Source organism: Diplotaxodon limnothrissa, linkage group LG20 (assembly GCF_057381915.1).
Source record: "Diplotaxodon limnothrissa isolate DT_005_m linkage group LG20, D_limnothrissa_male_GT1.1, whole genome shotgun sequence".
In the NCBI taxonomy this organism is placed as follows: domain Eukaryota; kingdom Metazoa; phylum Chordata; class Actinopteri; order Cichliformes; family Cichlidae; genus Diplotaxodon; species Diplotaxodon limnothrissa.
Window position 1 is genome coordinate 25,375,850 of NC_140615.1, and position 15,159 is coordinate 25,391,008.

The 15,159-nt window shown below is 41.2% G+C and overlaps 1 protein-coding gene and 1 pseudogene across 1 annotated transcript; both read left to right on the forward strand.

The window, feature by feature from the left end:
* The first annotated feature begins 5,094 nt into the window (after positions 1 to 5,094).
* LOC146611001 (5-aminolevulinate synthase, non-specific, mitochondrial-like) lies at positions 5,095 to 7,404 on the forward strand (annotated as a pseudogene).
* A 4,040-nt stretch (positions 7,405 to 11,444) lies between these two features.
* LOC146611002 (dual specificity protein phosphatase 7-like) lies at positions 11,445 to 14,870 on the forward strand. The gene is made up of 3 exons (XM_085344466.1): positions 11,445 to 12,170; positions 12,813 to 13,241; positions 14,377 to 14,870. Exons 1-3 carry the CDS (start codon positions 11,801 to 11,803, stop codon positions 14,685 to 14,687), a joined length of 1,110 nt encoding a protein of 369 aa, XP_085200592.1. The 5' UTR covers positions 11,445 to 11,800; the 3' UTR covers positions 14,688 to 14,870.
* The last annotated feature ends 289 nt before the right edge of the window (positions 14,871 to 15,159 follow it).

Here is a 15,159-nt window from a genome sequence, read left to right on the forward strand (position 1 = left end):
AAAGAAACTGCAGTTTGGGGAAAAAAAGTGAATAGATGAAACCAACTACGAATGATTAGAAGAGATCTGAAGCATACCATATCATACGTTTGCTGTGGTGGACAGTTTTATGGCATGGCTGGTGATAGAATTGGGCCTACACTGTTTATTGATGATGTGACCGCTGATAGGAGCGGCATGAATTCTCAATTGTTCACGGCTTTACTCTGTTCAGATTCAGTCGAATGCTGCAAAGCTGATCACACTGACCCTGTGAGCAGTGCAAACAGATAATGATCCGAAGCATACTACAAAAGAAACCCAAAAGCTACCAAAGAAGTGTGATGTTTTTAAATGACCAAGTCAGTCACTTCATCTCAACCTAACAAAGGATGCATTTCAGTTATTGAAGACACAAAGTGAACACAGCAAGACTGCGAAACAAGCAGCAGTAAAGACCTGGCAGAGTATCTCGTATAGAGAAACACCATTTGGTGAGGTCTGTGTCTAACAGTAACTTTGTGTACATTTAGATTGATACATAGAAGTGTGTCATATTTGCATAAACTCAAAATTATTAGGGTTATGACAAAATAAAAGAAAATATAAAAAAAGAAAAATGTGAGAATTCAAGGACGACATTAATTCAAGGCACACAAAAAGTATTCATACCCAAAATCTAGTAAAAGTGCGTTTGGTTTAACAGACGTAAATTGAAGCCAAAGGCAATAGCCCCACCTGCTGGCACTACGAATCACTACACCCTTATGAGACGCGAGTTCGTCGCCGCCATATTGCAGCGGTGTTTCTGAGCAAATTCAAACTGGATGACCAGAGACGGTAACATTTATCATGTAGGTACTTATCTTACAATATTTAACCGTCTGTGTTTTAATTTCGACAATTAGAAATAATATTTCTAGCCTGCACAGTGTTGCAGGTTTCATGAAGTGGCAAACATTATTTTCCGTTATGCTAATACATACTGTACAAAATCTGGAGTATTTGTTTATATTTACATGCGCAGCTGCTGATGTAATTCTGCTGACGTATGTGTGTGATTTTTACAACTGCTGATCTACGTTCAGTGCAAGCAACGAGGCGATTTTGCTTGAAATGTGGAACCGCGAGACTTTCTAAAGTTTTATGTGGTTTTTGGTGTTCGTTACAGTCATGTGTGTATGTATTCAGCTCTCTATTTCCACAAATTTAAACAAAATATTATACTAGTTTACTAAAACAAGTATAGTCTTATGTTAGACCAATAGAAAAAAAAAGCAATTAACAAAAAATAAAGATACGTACATATTTTGTAATGAACATATTTTTAATTTGACAAAGTATCATTCATAGTGCCTACAAAGTGTTCTGTTAAACGAACCAAACAGATGAAAATATTATGAGTGCTTTAATAACACATGGAATCCTGTCTTTGCATTCCCAGGCCATCTAGAGACAAGACTTTCCAGCACCAATATGGCTGCGTCTATGTGCTGTCGTTAAGAAATGTAAATAGCAAAATATCTGAAACTCTTCTGAATATATTACACTGTTGCCTTATTTTTTCGTAATTATTTTCCACGTTTTTTGTGGTGTGCTATTATTCGTTCTTTAAAAAAAAACGTCAGCAAACGTAACGTCCTCTGATTGGGCTGCAGGACTATCTTCCACTTGTTGAGTGACTGTTAGAGGGCATGCTTTTGCCACACACACACTGTAGCTACCTAACCTGTAATGTCAGTGGTTGGATTTTGGTAGAACACCATTTTAATTCAACAGGATAAACCAGATTTTTGTAAGATCAAAGTAACTGAAAGGTGGGATAACGGGAGTTTTTATCAGTAGCTACTTTCAGTTTTAGTCAACTTTAAAATTTGCCTAAAGCCTAGAGCCTTTTATGGCTCTTACAATATGAAAGACCCTGCCTTGACCCTGTTTTGTGGGAAACTCCGGCTGTTGCAGATATGTATCTGCATTCATCTGAACAATATATCGTTATATTGTCCCGATAACGATATAACCCTGAAGGTAAGCGCGTCATGGACTAAAGTAAAACAGTATGTTGGATGTGCCACGCAATGCTCAATTACATGTGTGGGAACTAGTGTGTTAGCGCAGTTAGCTCGTTAACGTGTTGGCCGTCTAGCCCCACGCACGGCGCGATCAGGGGTAGCTCGTTAACGGAGATTTGCCGTGTTGTGGCGTTAACGTCATTTCAACGATATTAACGCTGACAGCACTAGTGGGAACACAACGAATATGACTGCACATTTACGCCGACATCATCCTAGTGCAAAGACAAGTGGAAGTAGACAAATACAACTAACATGCATGCTACAAACTTTACCCGAGTCATTTAGACAGCCGTTAGCACATGATTCTCCTTATGGGGACCTAATATGTTTAATATTGTGGCGACGGAGGTGTCGTTTGGGCTTGCTTCCCGTGAGCTAGCCAGGGAGCACAGCCGTTTATTGACATCTGCAGAAGAACACTGCCGCTAGCTAACTGCTCAGCGCGGCAACCGCACAGCAACAACACACAGTGCGCCCTCTGACCCCGGAAGGACACACCTCGCAGCGAGAGGGCGTCACCCATCACTATGGCAACATAAACAAAACATAACTGTACAAACAGAACCCCGAACAGCCCTGACCCTCTACATAGCCCCCACCTAAGGGGTCAGTCGTCCCCGACAACCCCATTACCCCACACAAAGTCCTGCAAATGTCCAGGTGCCTTCTTTTGGCGCATCGGCCGGTCACGACCGGCGGGGGAAAAGTCACTCGGGTCAGAACATGGGGTGCCACCATCATCCCACTTCTGACACCAATGTGGCGAGCTCAGACAAGGAGGAGACGGAGGTGTCGTTTGGTCTTGCTTCCCGTGAGCTAGCCAGGGAGCACAGCCGTTTATTGACATCTGCAGAACAACACTGGCTAGCTAACTGCTCAGCGCGGCAACCGCACAGCAACAACACACAGGGCGCCCCCTGACCCCGGAAGGACACACCGTCGCAGCGAGAGGGCGTCACCTGTCACTATGGCAACATAAACAAAACATAACTGTACAAACAGAACCCCGAACAGCCCTGACCCGCTACAATATGCTGCTGAGAATATAGCCCAGAAGAAGCGTATAGTATAGCTTTTATTTTGGAAAGAGCCATTTCTCTGTAATAAACTCTCTTTTCCAAAGATGAGTGATTCCTCAATCAGATACAGGGCTCGCAAAATCGCTAGCCCGACGTCCCGGGGCTAGCGATTTTTCCAGTCGGGCTACCAAAATCTATCTCTGCCCTGCCCGTCGGGCTATTGTAGGAATCAAAATATATGTCAATGCTTTTGCATTCTTTCAGAAATGTAGCTGGGTAATTATGTCATTGGCATCGGTGAGCCACTGTCAATATGTGACATATTGAAATCGCGTTTGAATTTGCGCTTGTTTTTTGCTTTCACTTTGCAATCGCGCGAACTGTGTATAGAGAGCGACAGCACTGATCTGTGAGTGATGATAATTTGCGCACCAATTCCTCTGACATGGTCTTATCAATCGTTAGCTTACTATGCAAACATGACAAGTGAAATCTCCCGCAGCAAGCTTAAACATGTGAGAGGTTGATCGCGCAGAGAATCGCTGACCGTTATGTGTGTGTGTGTGTGTGTAAAATCAGCAGGATATATATTTTAGTTCTGCTGAGCCAAATAAGACAGGTCAGGGTGAAGAAGTGACAGCCAAAGAAAAGCTTACCACAAAACGTTATGACAAATCAGACTGAAAGGCAAAAAGAAAGTGCAGCTTTATGGTTTCATGGACAAAAGAATTTCTGTGGCTGCAATATGACGAGCTATATAACCAGGGGTGCACATAAGTGGTCCGCAGGTGCGCATTCGCTGTCAAAAAAAAAAACGCGCACAAGATAAGAAGTTGCAACGAGTGTTTGCGTACATAAGATTTTCAGGAGGAGGACAGACATTTGTTTAGAACTCTTAAAGATGTCGAAGAAGCAAGCTCCTTTAAGCAATTACTGTGATGTTCCTCCACCTCCAAAGAAATGTCAGGAGTGCGAACCACAAAAGAAGCGCGTATTCTCGAAAAGGTAGTTGCAGGAGGTGAGCTGGCTTCAAACAAATGATGAACGCACAGAGATGTGGTGCGGAATGTGCCATGAAAATTTAATAAATGACAAATTAAAAAGGCATGAACATTTTTTTTTTGTATCGAAAAAATATCGAACTGTGACACCAAAGTATCGAACCGAACCGTGAATTTTGTGTATCATTGCACCCCTAAAACAAACACACACACACACACACACACACACACACACACACACACACACACACACACACACACACACACACACATACACACACATACATATACATACATATACATATTGGTTACCCTCCTGCCTCTCCCCAAGGGTTTTAATATTTCTTTTTCACCTCTTCTTTTAGACTCCCTCATATGGATGCAGTAATCCGCTGATAGCCCTTTCTTAAATTTTGGGCCCAATGTTTTCTTCTACTTGTGTGGGAGGTCATCACTGGTGAGTTATGCACTAAAGTGCCCAGTGATGACTGACATGGCCTCCAGTCCTCTGTCCAGAGCCTTGCCCTCTTCAGCTTTGTGTGTGTTCAGTGATCTGATTGTAATAAAAAATTTTGACTCCAGATCCGAAATGTAAATTGAAGTTGCCCACAGGACACTTTACTCCCCCAGCTGTTCAGGCTGTGGGCTCTAAATACCCTTTTCTGACTGCAGAGATGGTGCAGAAAAACAATAGGTGAAAGGTCATTGTTTTGAGTATGCACAGTTTAGTGACAGTTCATGTGCATACCCGAGGAATGTCATGCATTTGAAGACTGCTGAATGGGCCATACTTGAATAATAAAAACGAACATGAAGTTATCAGTTGTGGATCTTATCAGGGCACACAAGGCCAATGCAGTGGAGCCAGAAAAACCCTTATCTTCCAGTGTCACACCTGACACTACCTGGATGTAAGCTGATTCTTCTATTGCACAATTATTTTCAAAGGGAATAAAACTGATCTGAAGTTTAAAACCCTTCTTCCACAATTTGTTTTCGGCTGTTGCATTCCAGTATGACAAGTTTTTTAAAAAGAAGATATAAAGCAAAAAAAACCAGACCACACATATAGAGTTTTTAAGAAGATGAACTGATCTCCCTCCTCGTTTCCTATAGCAGAAAACTACTCAAAGTTTTTTCACACAAAGAGAGATGTTCCTGTGTGGTGCAGCAACAACTACCTAGGCATGAGCCATCACCCCAAAATCATCAAGGCTATCATGTGAGTATTCACGCTGATCATCTGTAGCTCTTGTTAATTTTGTTTAGACCAAATATGATGGAGAAAAATAATTCAGGGTTCAGGACAGTAAACTCTCTCTGCTTCTGTTCTGAAGATATGCTGTACAAAAGCATGGTGCTAGTGCAGGAGGAGCACCAAACATTTCAATAACAAGCAACTTCCATGTGGATCTTCATTATGTACTACCTGACCTCCCTTGGAAGGATGTAGCAGAGCTGTTCACTCTCTGCTTTGTAGCCAATGACTCTACATAGTTTACCCTGTCAAAGATGCTACCAGCTACTTCAATTTTGGCTTAAACTAATGTAATAAGTGACCTAAAGTTGAATGTCTTTGAATGGTTACACGTTTTCTTATTTTGATTGAAATGTATTGGAGAGATTTTTTTCTTTCTTTTGTTTATTCTGCAAGGTTGTGAAATTTACTCGAAAGCCGGAAACCATGCGTCAGTGATTCAGGGTTTAAGAAACAGCTGGGCTAAAAAGTTTATATCGTCACAATGACGCCAACCGCCTACAAGAGCTACTTGAGAAATCGGACTCCTCCACTTCAAAAATCGTTGCCATCCGTTCAATGGATGGTAAGTACGTGGTCCTCCTTTTAGTGTGAATGTCTTTAATTGGGCTTTTAAAATGTTCAGCTATTCTTTTTAATTAGAATGTACAGGATTTCTAGAAGTTTCTATTACTCTCTGTGTAAGTGGATTCAGTGAAATCACACATCTAATACACGTCAGGGTCAGCAATGAATAAATAAATGCAAACTGTTGATTTGTATGAATAAAAATATTTTAATTTTCAATGCCGTGCTCTCTGCAGGAGCGGTGTGCCTACTTGAAGGGATGTGCAACGTTGCTCACAAGTTTGGTGCTATTACATTTGTGGATGAATTGCATGCTAGAGGATTATAAGGCCCCAGAGGAGGAGGGATTGAAGACAGATAAAGTCATGAAAAAAATGGATATCATCTCTGGTACACTTTGTAAGTGGACACTTCATTAGTGAGAGCAAACATTTTCTGACAACTGCTGCATAGGTTTTATAGAGGATTTAATATCCAGCTATGGCAATCAGCTGTTTAGGTGGCTATATTGCCAGCACCAGCCCCTGGTGGACACAGTGCCCTGTTGTGCTGCAGGTTTCTTCTCTACCAAGTCTCTGCCCCTCATGCTGTTGGCAGGGGAATACATTAAGATCCTGAAAAGTGAAGAAGGCCAGATGCTCAGAAGGAAACATCAGACGACTGTCAAGCTGCTTCGACAGATGCTGATGGATTCTGGCTTTCCTGTGGTTCACTGTCCAAACCACATTATTCTTGTCCAAGTAAGAAAATTCATGCACATTATGCTGTTGGAATCTTTAGCTGACAGGACAGTTGGTTCTGAAACAGGCATTTGATGCCTGGATAATGTTTTTTTACCGTATACTCACTAAACACTTAGGCCCACTTTGCTAGTAACAAGTTGGACTCACTTTTGATTTTTTTTTTATACTTATATGATTATATTTCATATTTGCATTTACAAGTAGTTCAAAAGGTGTACCTAATAAACGGGCCATGAGAGATTCTGTAAATCTCTCTTATAGAATGAGTTCCATCTTACACTCAAAATTCAATTTGAGACTAAGACTGTGGGAAATGCAGAGAAGAACACTGTGGTTTGTGACACTATGATGTCTTGTGACAACATCAACGTTCAGGCGATTGACTACCCCGCCGTGGGTAAAGGAGAGGAGCTGCTGCGCATTGCCAGACCACACTCCCCAGATGATGGACTACTTTTTTAGTGTCAGTTTAACAATTCAGTTGCCAATCCTGTTTTTGTTGAGTTCTCCTCACCATATTGAAGTGTAAAATGCAGAAAAGTTGACTTTTATGCTCAATAATATGCCTGGCCATTAAGTAACAAAGATGATGAAAGGCATTACTTTATAGCTTCATCAGATAGTGAACCAGCTAATGGTTTAAAAAACTCGCTTATGATAGGATTATTTGGTCAGTATTTAAGCCGTTAAGGTTATCCAACATCTGTAATTCTCAGTCGTCAGTGCATCTGTTGTGTTGCTTTGTCTTCACAGATCGGCTGATGAAACATGAAAGGAAGTGGGTTTGGACCTGAGGTCGCCCGCCTTAGCAGAGTGCAACTTCTGCCAGCAACTTGTTCACTTTGAAAGATGAGTGTGAGAGAGAAGTCTTACTGCAAAGGCCTCAGTCCCATGATATCAGCAGTTGCCTGACATCACCAAAAGCACTGAATTCTCATGATATTAAAGCTGTATTGGGTTTTTATTTTATTTTAAATAAACATGCGGTCTGTGTGTGGCTAAAGCATGAATGAACTCTTTTACATTTTTTAAAAACTACAGCTTTTACATGAATTAGCTGTTACATGTATGTGCAAAATGTCCTTTTTTTTGTTTCAGAGGTACTGAACTTAAACTTTAAAAATACTGAACATAGTTTCCATCAGAGGTTTTTATGTTCACATATATTTAAATAAATGATCCGTGTTCCTAGTCTACTGGATTTCTTTGATTTTCTAATATTTTTAATTGTATTTCTTTTTTAATAATATATTTGAGTATTCTGGGAAAAGGATGACAGCAGTGGACAAATATGTGGACAGATGTTCTTGCGTTCTTCTCAGATTAATCTTTTCAGCTGCTGTTTGTTGGAAGAGTTTTGTTACTCTACCTTTCACTTCAGTCTTGAACTGTGAATCCAATTATGACCAGGCCATAGTTTTCAAATCTTCTGTCATTCTTGGAGTGTAGAAACCTTTACCCCTACTTCCATCTACTGTTTTCACTCATACATACATTGTGCACATCAGATTCAGCTGTATGCAGGCAGTGTAGTCCATGGCCATGTCAATCTCATGTCATCCTAACAAATTTGTTTTCATTTTATCTGGCCAATGATTTGCTGCCGATATTTCTCAAGCTTCAAATCTTTTTCTTTGGTTACGTTTAATCTTATAATTTTGTGCCATTTAAAAATCATTGTTTTTCTTGGACATTGTATTCAAAGGACTACTTCATACTGTGTTCTTCAGACATTCAGCCTCTTGTGCTAAACAAAAAGCATACGTCTGCTTTCAGTGCAAGGTATGCACAATTTCCAACACAAATTGTGCATGGTGTGACTTTTTTTAATCCAAGGTGGCCACTATGCTTTCTAACACATCTTCTTTTACTGTGGCTGACCTTCTGTTTCAGCTTAAATTCAGTAGCCTACTAATGGTCTTCTGTATTGTTCCATATTTCCAAAGGCTCACATTTTCATTTTTCATTTATTCCAGTAAGTAAGGTTGCTGTGTGCTGGTGCTGGGTTTGTTACATATATCAACCCCATGGTATGAAATATCCTGAACTCTGATACACAGTTATCCAGCAGCCCAAAATGATCTCCGATCAGATCCTGTTTTATGTCTTCGTGGGCTCATCCAGTTTTATTTTCATACATTTATATGACAGTTAGGGTATCTGTGGTGCATATGTGCTGTACTGATATATGAGGAATTTTATTACATGCTTTACTCCTGACAGAGATATATCTGTTGCAACTAAGGCATGCTAAAGGGTGATTGCAATTCCGTTTTACAGATTAGGAAATAAAATAAATAGCATAAGCAAAAAAATGTTTACTGTTTATTCTTCTGTTTTCATTTTTAATGCGAAACATATGAAACAACAGATACAGATGTTCAATTTAGTAGTCTTCTGCATGCAAAATGATCTTAAGGGCAGATTTGTGGTCATCTGGTTTTTCATTCATGAAATGCCCTTTGTGACATTCATGGCTTCACCACATGGAGGCACACTGGGCCTTCTCTTTGCAGCTGTGAGGCAGTGACATCAGACACCACCTCCCTTTGCAGATGACTCATAACTGGTGCAGCAGCTTTTGTAATGAACCACTAGAGGGTATCAGCAGAAAACAGGATATTGTGTTTCCCATCTAGATAACACGTGAGATCACATTGGTTGTATTAAAATCCGACAAACACACTTCCACACAGCTCACAGCATGGCACAACTGTAAAATCAGAGATTTTAGATACTAATTTCAATTAAATGAACTACTGACTTAATCTGCTATAACTGTAACAGCAGTATTATCAGTATTTTTTTCTTACATGATAGTGGTGCTCTATGCTGTAGGCCGTGATCACCATGATTAGATTAACATACTCCAACGCAAAGACAGAAATCAATGAAGAGGAAGCACTTGCTTTATTGCTCATTTCTTAATTCATCTAACTGCATCCAGACATTAAAGGAGGGTGCTTGTGCATCCACCGTGTTTGCGTGGAAGCCCTTGAAGCAGCACTTGACATGAAAGACGTGGGATTCTGCAGCAGAGACGTTTCCCCTCTTTGCTCTGGGAGAATTACCATGAGCTCACGTTTAGAGCGCGTTATGTAACCGTGTCGGTGGAAGTGGAGTAGACCACCAATATGATGCAAGTCTTGCTAGCTCAGAGCACACCCATATTTGGTTTTATTTAAATAAATGTCCTTGTTATGCATTGAGTTGACTTAGTAGAGTTTGATTTATTACATTACGCATAGATATTATCACACGAGACGTATGATACAGAGGCTATAATTTGGCATTTAGGGTCTTGTGCATTGTTTGACCTCACTATCACACATTACTTCCCTTCCCATCACTGTCCTTTGTAGATACGGGCTGTTCAGTTCCTTATTGGAAAGTTTTAGGGGAGGTCCAACTTTTCTACACTTCCTGTAAGATAGCTGAACTGGAGCAGAAATCATGCTGGCATGAAGGCCCACAGGCAGTGTGTGTGTGTGTGTGTGTGTGTGTGTGTGTGTGTGTGTGTGTGTGTGTGTGTGTGTGTGTGTGTGTGTGTGTGTGTGCGCGTTGGTTTTCAGACCCCTTGAAATGATGAGGAAGTTTGCTGCTGGCTGCAGGTGCTGAAACGGCAGTAAGGTGTAGAATGGCAGTGATACGATACGTGCTGCGGAGTGTCTGATCAGTTTGTGGCTGCGAGCGTTTGTGTGTGAATGTGAGTGTATTTAGCTCCATTTCTCAAACTGTGTTAATCCCGATGCCCTGCACATCTGTGTGTCCCCCCACTCACGTGTGCAGACGGATGAGCTGCATGGCTGGGTTCCCACTGCACGCATCACCCTCTCCCTCTCTCCTTTCCCTTCTCTTATTTCTCCCAATCCGCCTGCATTATTATACACCAGTGATGTACTATGGCAATGTCTTGGAGGACCGTGCTGTTGTGCTTTTTAGTAAAGCACGACAGCACACTTAGCAGTCCCCATGATATTTAAATTTAAGGAAATTAGTTTAAAGGGAAGAGGTGTGAATTTTTTTCTATTTCCACCTTCAGGGGTGTGTCCAATCTGATTATGAATATTATCATCATGAAAGATAACACAAATATTATGTAACTACATGAATCACCAGCTAAAAGTGTCTGAATTAATCTCATTTTTGTTTTTTTCCTCCTGAAGGGTGTGATTTTAATCTTAAATACTGCACCACACACTACAGTCTATGTAATGAACTGGACTGTACTGCATAGTGACAGCTACAGTGCAGTATATCATTGGATTTCGGTTTCAAAGGGGTATCATGAAGGTCCCACAGAAAATTCCACACTGGTCAGGGGAACGTGGCTGTGACCAAGAGATAATGCTACAATAATAATGCATTATATGGACCACTGCAGTTCCACCTCAGTTCTAAGCATCTCAAAGGATAAGTTAGACCTCAAGGTACAAATGCGCAAATATATCTGTTATACTAACCTACATGTTCTCAAAGGGTGGGGGGGAAATATACTTTAGAAAATAATAAAAATCGCCCAGTGTTACTAAAATGTAATAATACCGAGTGCCAACAGCTCCCTTCTAAATAAAAACTCGCTATAATGTTACAAAATCGCAAAGAAATGTTTCGCTCATGATACGGCGATTGACAAAAAGTGGTTTCATTGAGACTTGGTCGTAACAAACTTTGCTATATTTCCGCTATGACTTTAAATCGTAAGGATAAAACTCCTCCCTCTTGAGTTGCTCTACTGTCAACTAAAAAAAAAACAACCTCCCATGCATGCATCGGAATGGTAAGAAGAGAATGCGCATGGATGCCCCGGATACGATGTGGAGCAGTTGAAGTTGATGAAGAAACTATTGGCCACAAAGCGTCCACATTTAAACGTGTGTCTCGTAAATTAAAGTGCAAATAGGTCTCCAATGAGTCTTTGCTTTGTTGGGGGCAGACCAGACTCACTGACTGATGGAAATAGAGAAGAGGAAAAAGGGGAAATCTCTTCGCTCAAGCAGAAGCACCACGAACTGGCGGGGCAACATTTAACGTCTTTTTATGTAGGGCTTTTTTTCTATTCTTTTATTTTGTTTTTTGTTTGTTTGTTTTTTTTCGTCGATCGGTGGACTATGTAGTTAGTGTTTGCACTTGCGAGTAGTATGCTATTGACTCCGATATGTCTAATGTGACGCCGAGTAAAAGCGTGGAATGGCTGCAACTCGAGTTAGAGTCCGGGGGCACTTCTCTCCTCCTGCTGGACTGCCGTTCACATGAGCTTTATGAATCATCCCATATAGAGACCGCCATAAACCTGGCCATTCCGGGGCTGATGCTCCGGAGGTTCAGAAAGGGAAACATACCTATCCGGGCTATCATTCCCAACCACGAGGATAAGGAGAAGTTCATGAGACGGTGCAAGACGGACACGGTCCTTCTGTACGATGAGTGCTCCGTGGGCTGGCAGGACAGCGGGACTCCGACGTCGGTTCTGGGTCTGCTTCTTCAGAAACTGTGGGAAGACGGCTGTACAGCGTATTATCTGGAAGGTAAATAGTTTTGCCGTTAAAATAAACAAACAACAAACAGAGAACTGTGTATGCAAATGTTCTGTACTTGTAATTGAGTTCATAAGGATAAAAAATGCCTCACGGCGCATAAGTTTCCTTTAAGGTAAATTTGTAAAGTAAGATTTGGCCCAACAGTAGCAAAACTTTATTATAAGAGGTAAAGGCAAAGAAATGATTTTTTTCCCTCGGTGGAGCAGAAGTTGGGACACTGTGAGGTTTTTTTTTAACTGTGAGGTTTCCTTTTTTAGCTTCTGGGGTTTAAAACGAAACTGTAAATGTTTATTGCGCTATACAAACGTAAATGTTAGTCCTGCGCAGATGTTCATCCTGTGCTGTGTGTTTGCGGTTTGAAGCTTGTTCAGAAGTTTGTGTGTCACTACTGAGATTCTCAATTAAAATTCCAAAATGGCTGCGCCATGTTTTGCTCTAGCAGGAACAGGCATGCATTTCATGAATGGCCTCTTTGGGGGGTCTTTACAGTACTGCCAGTCTCAACACCCTGCAGCGATTTTCCATTGATATGTGGTTTAAATAAACTTTTATATAAGGTAGCACTTTAAGAAAAAAAAAATGATTTAAATGTGTATATGTGACTTGTTTGTGTCTTTGGCTCTTGTCCAGGTGGGTTTGTAAAGTTCCACACGGAGTACCCAGAGCACTGTGAGACCCTCTTGGACAGCTCCTGTCCCAGCTCCTCACCACCAGTGTCTGTTCTGGGCTTCGGAAATCTCAGAATCAGCTCCGATTGTTCCGACGGGGAGTCTGATCGCGAGCCTACCAGTGCCACAGAGTCCGAGGAGAGCCCCATTCCGAGTAATCAGCCTGCCTTCCCTGTCCAAATCCTACCCTACCTTTATCTGGGCTGTGCCAAAGACTCCACTAACCTAGATGTGCTGGGCCAGTACAACATCAAGTACATCTTGAATGTCACACCCAATCTCCCCAACATGTTTGAGCATGATGGACACTTCAGGTACAAACAGATCCCCATTTCGGACCACTGGAGTCAGAACCTGTCCCAGTTCTTTCCAGAGGCAATATCATTTATAGGTGAGTAACTCAGATATTGGTTTTGTTGGAAAAAAAAACTCGGAGACTCACTTTTCAGAAAGTTTAGTTTGTTTTGCTACAAGGCGTGTCATGTGAGAGTAGGTTGTAAGTTCAAGTAGGCTTGGCAGCTTTTGTTCGTGGGATTAAACACAAACAAATGAGGGATTTACTTTTATTTCTTTTGTTTCTTTTATTATTAATAATAAAATAACAAATGAGCATGCTTGAGCTATCCATTAGTTAGCTCAGTTGGTTCTCAAATGTGCTTGTTGGACAGGTGGGAGTTTAGTGGGTGATTAAAGATGATGCTCTCAGGTGTTAGACAGTATTATCACATTTATACAGGATAGCAACCTTGGAAGAGAACGTCCTCCTTTTTTTGTTTTGTTTCTAGCAGCATCGCAACGCTGTTTTAATTTTGCTTTTGCGTCTCTTCCCGTCACTGCACCTGAAACCGCAGCTTTTCGCTTGTTTGTTTGGTGGCTGCGGTTCTGCATCATGAACCAGAATGAGGAAGGAAAAGTTGTTTCCACCCTGTCCTGTGTTTGATGAAAGGGTTCAACCCAGTATCATGCCAATGTGTAAAACAGACATCGTGTCAATTTCACGCTTTGCCTTTCCAAAACATGAAATTGAGACAATGGCAGAAGTTGCATTACTACATGTAGACATTGCATTACCAGTTGGGGGAGATAATATATTTAGTTAGTGAGCAAAAAACGTATCAAGTACATTCCCTTAATCTTTAGAGTCGTTTAAGCTAATATCTATATGGATGTTAATGTGTTATTAATGTCTGTCTAAACATTTTCTGGTGATTATTTTCATGTTGGCTTGATATAAAATATCTGCCTCTGCTGTTACTGCAGATTGCGACAACTACATTTCAGTTTTTGGAGAGGCAAAGCATGAATTGGATACAGTGGACCGGCGTGTCTATTACACGCTTTGTCTGGATTTCAGGTTGCTGGGTTGCCAAGCTTTGTTGTGTTGTTTAGATTGAGGTTGCTTGCTAATTTTGGCAAGTAACCGGGTCTTAGGTATGCTGTGTTTGTTTTGTTAAAAGCAGACACGGCATTGATAACTAAAATAACCAAAGAGTTATGCTGACCTTAGTCTACCTTTTCTCTCACAGACGAGGCTAGGTCAAAGCAATGTGGCATCCTGGTCCACTGCCTGGCCGGCATCAGCCGCTCAGTCACCGTCACTGTGGCCTACCTGATGCAGAGACTCCACCTCTCTCTGAATGATGCTTACGACTTTGTCAAGAGGAAGAAGTCTAACATTTCGCCAAACTTCAACTTCATGGGTCAGCTCTTGGACTTTGAGAGAACTCTGGGGCTGCACAGTCCCTGTGACAACTGTTCTACCAACCAGGAGCAGCTCTTTTTCACCACACCAACCAATCACAATGTCTTTCAGCTAGATACGCTGGAGTCGACATGAGATGTGATAGAACAGCCTTTTTTTTGTGGTTTCCTGAGGTCACTCTGAGGTTTCTGAGCCTTTCAGATGGCTGATATTTATAGTACGTCAGTTACAGTTTTTCTGCACCAAAAGGAACTACTCCTATATGCAGAAAACATACTCTGTTAGATCCAGTCTCAATGCCTTAATATCTAACACAATGATGACTTTTGGTATGTGACATACATGGTATTAATGAATGGTCATGTACAGCCATAATAACAGGACATTTCTCTAGCATTGCTCTTTGACTGTTATTTGCTATTCACCAGCTGTACAATGGATGTTCCTGTATTTGTATCAGTCATCAATATTGCCTTGATGGTCTAAAAAAAAAAGTCTTTGGCCAATTAGAATGTTTTCTTTGAACCGATATGAGATATTTTGGGGGGTTACCTAAGCTGATGGGGGGGGAAATGGCTACTGCGGCAATCCCACCTTGAATTACTGT

Bases quoted from the DNA above. Each gene is read 5' to 3' on its own strand.
- LOC146611002 (XM_085344466.1), top strand. From the start codon at position 11,801: ATGTCTAATGTGACGCCGAGTAAAAGCGTGGAATGGCTGCAACTCGAG. The intron at 12,171-12,812 runs GTAAATAGTTTT...GCTCTTGTCCAG, and splicing joins TACAGCGTATTATCTGGAAG to GTGGGTTTGTAAAGTTCCAC. The intron at 13,242-14,376 runs GTGAGTAACTCA...TTTCTCTCACAG, and splicing joins AGAGGCAATATCATTTATAG to ACGAGGCTAGGTCAAAGCAA.